The sequence below is a fragment of the Poeciliopsis prolifica genome, unplaced genomic scaffold (genome assembly GCF_027474105.1).
Source record: "Poeciliopsis prolifica strain line A6 unplaced genomic scaffold, Auburn_PproV2 SCAFFOLD272, whole genome shotgun sequence".
Classification (NCBI taxonomy): domain Eukaryota; kingdom Metazoa; phylum Chordata; class Actinopteri; order Cyprinodontiformes; family Poeciliidae; genus Poeciliopsis; species Poeciliopsis prolifica.
Genome location: NW_026562647.1, coordinates 30,857 through 40,951, shown reverse-complemented (window position 1 = coordinate 40,951; position 10,095 = coordinate 30,857). Strand labels below are relative to the sequence as shown.

Genomic DNA, 10,095 nt, shown 5'->3' with positions numbered 1-10,095 from the left:
AAGATTCCTGTTTGTTGGGCTTCGTTTGACTTTTTCGTTTATTTTTTGAGGCTTTGGCTGGGCTGAATGTTTTGAGTGTGCCATCATCCATATCATCTATTTGAAAAGGAGGCCAGTAATTTGATGTGTCAGGTTCCACCACAGAACTTGAGTCTGGCAAGAATGAAGTGAGATTGGGTATTGTTGGGTTTTCTTGAATTTGTCCAACTTTACACTTGATGGGCTGAAGGGGGATGCTAACATCTGAGTCTTCATCAGATTCTGCAGATTCTGAATTTGGTACGTAGTCGATATCAGATGCATGGTCTTCATCTGACATTTCACATTGTTTGGAAGGTGATGTGTTGCTATCTGATGAGAGGTCAGCTGTGCAATATTTAAAAAGTTCTTTTGCCTGAAATTGTGGGAAATATAATTTATGTTATTATAGAAACTTTGAAGATAAAGCTCACAAAGACATATGTGGATATTAACCTGGGATCTGTCATCCTTCGTAATTTGTTTAAGGCAGTATGAATGCCAGACTTTTGAACAACCTGTTGAAAAATTTAAATGTAAAAAAAAAACAGAAGATAAATGAAATCCAAAATCTCACATAAACCATTACACCTTACTTTAAGATCAGATTGAAAAGTTAAATATGGATTAAAAACGATCTTTTTTCAAATGTGCAAAATTGAATTTTCTGGATAAAATTTTACGTTCTGTTTTAAATAAAGATCAAGGGTAAAGGTTTAAAGGTACTTTGAAAACTTTCACTGCTTTGAAAGTCACCATGATGACATCAATTGCATTGTATACTCAATTCTGAAACTATAATTTGTCCGTGGTCAACAATTCAACAAAAACATACGTCCTATTCAGTTGATTAATTCACGGTACAAATTCACTAAATATCTTACCTTTGCACTGGTAGCCAACCCACTTGAATGAAGAACAAGGTCCAAAACACTGAGTACACTTCTCCAGAGAGGATACTGTTGTGCACTTCAGGTGATGTCTTTGACACTACAAGGAATAAATTAAACACATGTTTAAACACATTAAAAAAAAGAATTTCCACACGCACAATGCGAAGGAAACTCAAGGGGTTGGGATTGAACAGCTGTGTAGCTGTAAGAAAACCTCTAATCAGTAAGGCTAACCAGAAAAAAGGCTTAAATTTGCTAGGGAGCATAAAGATTGGACTCTGGAGGAAGGGAAGATGGTCATGTGGTCTGATGAGTTCAGATTTACCCTGTTCCAGAGTGATAGGCACATCAGGGTAAGAAGAGAGGCAGTTGAAGTGATGTACCCATCATGCCTAGTTCCTACTGTACAAGCCTGTGGGCAGTGCTATGATCTGGGGTTGCTGCAGTTGGTCAGGTCTAGGTTCAGCAACATTTTGTGCCCAAAGAATGAGGTCAGCTGACTACCTGAATATACTGAATGACCAGGTTATTCCATCAATAGATTTTTTTCTTCCCAAATGGAACGGGCATATTCCAAGATGACAATGCCAGGATTTATCGGGCTCAAATTGTGAAAGAGTGGTTCAGGGAGCACTCTTTGAAAGTCACCATCTTTTTCACACATGGATTGGCCACCACAGAGTCCAGACCTTAACCCCATTGAGAATCTTTGGGATGTGCTGGAGAAGGCTGTGCGCAGTGGTCAGACTCTCCAATCATCAATACAAGATCTTGGTGAAAAATCAATGCAACACTGGATGGAAATAAATCTTGTGACACTGCAGAAGCTTATTGAAACAATGCCACAGCGAATGCGGGCTGTGATCAAAGCTAAAGGCGGTCCAACGAAATATTAGCGAGTGTGACCATTTTTGGGTGGCGACTTTTATTTTGGCCACGCAGTGAATGTATGTATATATATTTATTTTTACACATACACACATATTATGGCTGAAATTATCCCGGGAGTGATTCGGGTACCTCCATTATTAAAATTCCTTGAGGAAAATTTCTCTGCCTCAAACCTTTGTTAATTTATGTTTTACTATTTAGCACATCGTGTTCTGCCAGGGTTATTACTTGCATTGTATAGCTTTCTCACTTCCGCCTAAGTTGTTGACGAAAGCTAACTGTCAGCAGCATAAGGTCCAATTTCAAGTTCGGTCTGGGAGAATTTTGAATAATGATAATGTCCGGATTTTTGTCATTTTTTGGGGGACCAATAAGCATCCTTAAAATTACCAGCGCAATGCCAAGAGTACGGTAGTCTTTTCTCCTTGCGGAGCTGCTGCCTAGTGCTGGTTCAGAGCGAATGGTGGTGAAGATCACTACAACACATACCACATATAGTCGCTCACCTAATTATACAGGTGAGGGAATAGACTGAACACATACATATATACATTTTAACAATGATAAAATTGAAACAAAATCTCCTTTTCTCTCCCAGTGTATTAAGTGATGCCAAGTCAACATTTATCAGAGGTCAAACCACTATTCACAAAGTCACAAGAACCGAAACATATGTTTTTATCAATGCAATAACGCAAGGTCCCTATATACAATATTGTCCTCCTGTGTCACATTGGGACAGGTAACCATGAAACACACACATACACACACTGAGCTTACAACCTGAAAACCATCACACGAAACTGTCATTGCGAACCAATGTCCAGATAAACCATATTGCATTCGGGTACACACACAGACACACTGAAATTGAACAGGTTGGCTGACTGACATCATCTCGCTGCACCTTAAACATAAGATACCTCTGAATTGATGGGGAGTGAAGCCAGGACTGGATCTGTCTCATTTCGGACACCGGTTGACATCTGATCCTGGTCGTTTTCAGGTCTGATCTGAAACAGAAAATGAATACACATCAACACCATATTGCCCTTGACTAATTCACAGCGATATATTCACTTAAATGATTATGCTCTATCACAGCCAGCATGGAAGGAAACTAGATTTAAATCCATTCAAAATGTTTGGTAAATTCAAAATGAGAACCCAACTTCTGTACCTGTTCTGTGTTGCCAGCTGTAGACATTGAATGAGTACAGTCAGGACTTTGAGACATTTCTTTCTCCAACCCCTGTGAAAAAGAGGAAAGATTGATTGTATTATCCCCAACAACAGATTTGCTGATGTAGAAGACAAAATAGTTTGGTTGTTCACCCTAGTGTTTTGAATTCTGGAAACTGTATGCAAGATGAACGCTAACAAACAAGTTGAAAATTTGAATTTCACCAGCACTGACCAAATTGAAGACTTATTGTTAGATTAAAATCACCAAAATGAAAGATATTTTCTTTCACCTTTAAGAAATTAAAATCTTTCTTCTCCCAATATATTATGTGATGTCAAGTCAACATTTATCCGTTGTCAAACTAATATTCACAAGGTCACAAGAACCAAAGCATATGTGTTTGTCATTTCAATAACGCATGGTCCCCATATACAATATGGTCCTCCTGTATCATATTGGGGCAAGAGACCATGAAACACACACATACACACGTTGAGCTTATAAATTGAAAACCATCACATGAGACTGTCCTTACAAACCAATGTCCAGATAAACCACATGGCATTCATGTCCACACACAGACACACAGAATTTGAACAGGTTGGCTGACTGACATCATTTAGATGCATCTTATACATGAAATACCTGTGAATTAATGGGGAGTGAATCCAGGACTGGATCTGTCTCATTTGGGACACTTGTTGACATCTCATCCTGGTCATTTTCAGGTCTGATCTGAAACAGAAAATAAATTCAAGTCAACACCATACTGCCCGTGACTAATTCAAAGAGATATCTTCACTTAAATGATTGTGCTCTATGACAGCCAGTACTCATGGAAGGAAACTAGATTTAAATCCAGCCAAAATGTTTGGTAAATTCAAAATGAAAACCCAACTTCTGTACCTGTTCTGTGTTTCCAACTTTAGAAGTTGTGTGAGTACAGTCCGGACTTTGAGACATTTCTTCCTCCAATTTCTGTGAAAAAGAGGAAAGATTGATTGTTTTATCCCCACAGAAGATTTGCTGATGTAGAAGACAAAATAATTTGGTGGCCAACCCTACTGTTTTGAATCCTAGAAACGGAATAAAAAGATGAAAGTTAAAAACATTGAATGACTGCAAACCATAACAAATCAAACTACTACAATTTCACCTCAACCGAAAATATTTAAATCTGATTGTGTTGTGAAATTAAAAGAAATTTCATCAAAAATGTATGCATTTCTTTAAACTTTAACAAAACTAAATATTTACTCTCCAAATATATTCTGCCATGTCAAGACAGCATTTATCAGAGGTCATATTGATATTCAGAAGGTAACAAGAACCAAAAAACATGTTTTTATCAATTCAATAACGCAAGGTCCCCAAATACAATATGGCCCTCCTGTACCACATTGGGGCAGGTGACCGTGAAACACACACATACACATGTTAAGCTTACAATCTGAAAACCATCACATGAGACTGTCCTTACGAAGCAATGTCCAGATAAACCACATGACATTCATATCCACACACAGACACACTGAAGTTGAACAGGTTGGGTGGCAGACATCATTTAGCTGCATCTTATAAATGAAATACCTCTAAATTAATGGGGAGTGAATCCAGGACTGTATCTGTCTCATTTGGGACACTTGTTGACATCTCATCCTGGTCATTTTCAGGTCTGATCTGAAACAGAAAATGAATTCAAGTCAAAACCATACTGCCCTTGACTAAATCACAGACATATCTTCTCTTAAATGATTGTGCTCTATGACAGCCAGTACTCATGTAAGGAAACTAGATTTAAATCCAGCCAAAATGTTTGGTAAATTCAAAATGAGAACCCAACTTCTGTACCTGTTCTGTGTTGCCAGCTGTAGACATTGAATGAGTACAATCCGGACTTTGAGACATTTCTTTCTCCAACACCTGTGAAAAAGAGGAAAGATTGATTGTATTATCCCCAACAGAAGATTTGCTGATGTAGAAGACAAAATAATTTGGTTGTTCACCCTATTATTTTGAATTCTGGAAACTGTATGCAAGATGAACGCTAACAAACAAGTTGAAAATTAGAATTTCACCAGCACTGACCAAATTGATGACTGATTGTTAGATTAAAATCACCAAAATGAAAGACATTTTCTTTCACCTTTAAGAAATTAAAATCTTTTTTCTCCCAATATATTATGTGATGTCAAGTCAACATTTATCAGTTGTCAAACCAATATTCACAAGGTCACAAGAACCAAAGCATATGTGTTTGTCATTTCAATAACGCATGGTCCCCATATACAATATGGTCCTCCTGTATCATATTGGGGCAAGAGACCATGAAACACACACATACACACGTTGAGCTTATAAATTGAAAACCATCACATGAGACTGTCCTTACAAACCAGTGTCCAGATAAACCACATGACATTCATATCCACACACAGACACACAGAATTTGAACAGGTTGGGTGGCAGACATCATTTAGATGCATCTTATACATGAAATACCTGTGAATTAATGGGAAGTGAATCCAGGACTGGATCTGTCTCATTTGGGACACTTGTTGACATCTCATCCTGGTCATTTTCAGGTCTGATCTGAAACAGAAAATAAATTCAAGTCAACACCATACTGCCCTTGACTAAATCACAGACATATGTTCACTTAAATGATTGTGCTCTATGACAGCCAGCACCCATGGAAGGAAACTAGATGAAAATCCATCCAAAATGTTTGGTAAATTCAAAATGAGAACCCAACTTCTGTACCTGTTCTGTGTTGCCAGCTGTAGACATTGAATGAGTACAATCCGGACTTTGAGATATTTCTTTCTCCAACACCTGTGAAAAAGAGGAAAGATTGATTGTATTTTCCCCAACAGAAGATTTGCTGATGTAGAAGACAAAATAATTTCTGGTTAACCCAAGTGTTTTGAATGCTTCAAGCACCCTAAAAGATGAATGTTAAAAGACATTGACCGCAAACATTAACAAATAATCGAAATACTGCAATTTCAACCCAACTGACCAAACTGCAATCTGATTGTGTTGTAAAATTAAAAGAAATTTCACCAAAAATGTCTGCATTTTTTAAGCTTTAAGAAATTTTAATATTTACTCTCCCGATATATTCCGTCATGCCAAGTCAACATTTATCGGAGGTAAGATTGATATTCACAAGGTCACAACAACAAAAAAGTATGTTTATATCAATGCAATAACGCAAGGTCCCCATGTACAGTATTGTCCTCCTGTATCACATTGGGGCAGGTGACCATGAAACACACACAAACATACACTGAGCTTACAAACTGAAAACCCATCATATAAGACTGTCCTTATATACCAATGTCCAGATAAACCACACGACATTCATATCCACACACAGACACACTGAAGTTGTGTCTTGGGTGACAGACATTAAGTTGCACCTACACATAAAATACCTCTGAATTGATGGGGAATGAATTCAGGACTGGATCTGTCTCATTTGGGACACTTGTTGACATCTCATCCTGGTCATTTTCAGGTCTGATCTGAAACAGAAAATGAATTCAAGTCAACACCATACTGCCCTTGACTAAATCACAGACATATCTTCTCTTAAATGATTGTGCTCTATGACATCTAGTACCCATGGAAGGAAACTAGATTTAAATTCAGCCAAAATGTTTGGTAAATTCAAAATGAAAACCCAACTTCTGTACCTGTTCTGTGTTGCCAACTGTAGACATTGAATGAGCACAGTCTGGACTTTGAGACATTTCTTTCTCCAACACCTGTGAAAAAGAGGAAAGATTGATTGTATTATCCCCAACAGAAGATTTGCTGATGTAGAAGACAAAATAATTTGGTTGTTCACCCTATTGTTTTGAATTCTGGAAACTGTATGCAAGATGAACGCTAACAAACAAGTTGAAAATTTGAATTTCACCAGCACTGACCAAATTGAAGACTGATTGTTAGATTAAAATCACCAAAATGAAAGATATTTTCTTTCACCTTTAAGAAATTAAAATCTTTCTTCTCCCAATATATTATGTGATGTCAAGTCAACATTTATCCGTTGTCAAACCAATATTCACAAGTTCACAAGAACCAAAACATATGTGTTTGTCATTTCAATAACGCATGGTCCCCATATGCAATATGGTCCTCCTGTATCATATTGGGGCAAGAGACCATGAAACACACATACACACGTTGAGCTTATAAATTGAAAACCATCACATGAGACTGTCCTTACAAACCAATGTCCAGATAAACCACATGACATTCATATCCACACACAGACACACTGAATTTGAACAGGTTGGGTGGCAGACATCATTTAGCTGCATCTTATACATAAAATACCTCTGAATTAATGGGGAGTGAATCCAGAACTGGATCTGTCTCATTTGGGACACTTGTTGACATCTCATCCTGGTCATTTTCAGGTCTGATCTGAAACAGAAAATGAATTCAAGTCAACACCATACTGCCCTTGACTAAATCACAGACATATCTTCTCTTAAATGATTGTGCTCTATGACAGCCAGTACTCATGGAAGAAAACTAGATTTAAATCCAGCCAAAATGTTTGATAAATTTAAAATGAAAACCCAACTTCTGTACCTGTTCTGTGTTGCCAGCTGTAGACATTGAATGAGTACAATCCGGACTTTGAGATATTTCTTTCTCCAACACCTGTGTAAAAGAGGAAAGATTGATTGTATAATCCCCAACAACAGATTTGCTGATGTAGAAGACAAAATAGTTTGGTTGTTCACCCTAGTGTTTTGAATTCTGGAAACTGTCTGCAAGATGAACGCTAACAAACAAGTTAAAAATTAGAATTTCACTAGCACTGACCAAATTGAAGACTGATTTTTAGATTAAAATCACCAAAATGAAAGATATTTTCTTTCATGTTTAAGAAATTAAAATCTTTCTTCTCCCAATATATTATGTGATGTCAAGTCAACATTTATTCGTTGTCAAACCAATATTCACAAGGTCACAAGAACCAAAGCATATGTGTTTGTCATTTCAATAACGCATGGTCCCCATATACAATATGGTCCTCCTGTATCATATTGGGGCAAGAGACCATGAAACACACACATACACACGTTGAGCTTATAAATTGAAAACCATCACATGAGACTGTCCTTACAAACCAATGTCCAGATAAACCACATGGCATTCATGTCCACACACAGACACACAGAATTTGAACAGGTTGGCTGACTGACATCATCTCGCTGCACCTTAAACATAAAATACCTGTGAATTGATGGGGAGTGAATCCAGGATTGGATTTGCCTCATTTGGGACACCGGTTGTCATCCGATCCTGGTCATTTTCAGGTCTGATCTGAAACAGAAATACAAGTCAACACCATACTGCCCTAGACTAATTCACAGAGATATTTTAATCTATATTCAGATTGTATCTTATTAAAGCTTTCAATAATATTTGCACACACCTTTATTTGGTCTTTGTTTGATAACACTCCATTGTTTGAAACTAACTGTGATGTGGATGGCTCCTCAACATCTTGCCCAGTTGAAGACATACCACTCGAGTTCTGTTGAATTTTATGTAAAAAGTAGATGTAACAACATTTTGAGAATAAGTAAAATACTGCTTTGTATACTATCATATTATAATTATTTATTATACATTTGTAGGCAACTGGTTAATTTTTCCAGTAATGTTTTGTACAGTCAGCCATCTATTGTTGTGAAAAGAATGGTAAAACAAAAAAATTCACATTGTAAATTACAATTATAGGTGCATTTCTTAAATGAACTTTGCCTTAAGATTAATAAATTTTAATTTTTTATTACCTTGAGTCGCCATGGCCAGTCTGAGTCCCCATAATTGTATGTAATCTCTTCTCCGTGATTAATATCTCGAGTTGCAAATAAGCACAAATGTGGCTTCTGTTGCACAGTCAGATACTTCATTTTGGCATTTGGGCTGATATTGTCATCATTTATAAGCCTTCCAAAGGAGAAATCTTCTTTTGCTGCATCAACACTGCAAATACATAACATTTAATTTCAATAATAAAATTTTCATTTATATATATATTGCCTTTAGTTCTAATTAGACTTCTAATACAAACATACTCACCACCAGAGTTTTCCATTAAAGTAGAATTCAAACAAAAACACTTTAAGGTTGTCATGGTAAACTTTCTGTCTCCTCTCACATTCCTCTTTACTGATCAGTTCCCCTCGATACTCACACAGAAAGTCTCCTTTCTGAAAAGAGGTTGTGGCAAAGATACCACGGCCTAACAAAGAAAACAAAATAATTGTATAAAAAGTAAACAATGTATAAAGTCTTGACTGTAATTAAACCACCCCCAAAAAAATCCCCATACCTTTAAAGGCACTGATGTACTTGACATCAAGCCCCACTTTGTCCGTTTTGGTATCAATGTAATATTTGGCATCTTCCTTTGGATTTATGCGTCTTTGCCTCTGCATGTTTTACTGGCATGTATGAAAGTTAAAACAGTCAAAGAAGGTTTTTTTGTAATTCCTACAAGTGTAAAAGCTAAAAATTAAATTATAAATATGGAAACATGTTATGCATGCAAAACACATACCTCAGATAAAACTATAATTTGAAATCAGCTGGCACTGTGTTATACACTGGAATACACAAAATTCAGGTTGCATGGTATAGGAGTACAATTAAAGAAAGTGAGATATCAGGCTGTTTATTCACTGAAAAGTACAAAATAATGGTCCACATCATGCAAACAATGGAATAGTTCCTATAAAAGTTTAGATTTATGAGAAAAAGTGTTGTTTAGATATTCAAAAATTAAAATACACTCCTTGATTTATGCGGACATTGGCACTGTCCTTGTATTACCCCTACGTCCGCGTAACGTAAGTGCGTATTCAGGTCAAAAGGTAGGCCATACCATATATACCAACACACACACACACACCCACACACACACACCCACACACACACACACACACACACACACACACACACAAACATAGAAGGACTCACCCTATTACAGGGGCCCAAATGAAAATGAATAATGCATTCAGCCTTGGCACTTGTAAAAAGTATATGATGCATCCCCTGTTTCCACACAAT

At 36.8% G+C, this 10,095-nt stretch overlaps 1 protein-coding gene across 1 annotated transcript; it reads right to left on the bottom strand.

The window, feature by feature from the left end:
• Window positions 1-989: 989 nt before the first annotated feature.
• Window positions 990-9,464, bottom strand: LOC129357640 (uncharacterized). Its single transcript, XM_055026730.1, has 14 exons — window positions 9,359-9,464; window positions 9,185-9,268; window positions 7,600-7,616; window positions 7,339-7,428; window positions 6,690-6,761; window positions 6,429-6,518; window positions 5,752-5,823; window positions 5,491-5,580; window positions 4,840-4,911; window positions 4,054-4,064; window positions 3,634-3,723; window positions 2,983-3,054; window positions 2,726-2,815; window positions 990-1,008 (listed from the first exon to the last, which is right to left on the bottom strand). Exons 1-14 carry the CDS (start codon window positions 9,462-9,464, stop codon window positions 990-992), a joined length of 975 nt encoding a protein of 324 aa, XP_054882705.1.
• Window positions 9,465-10,095: the final 631 nt, after the last annotated feature.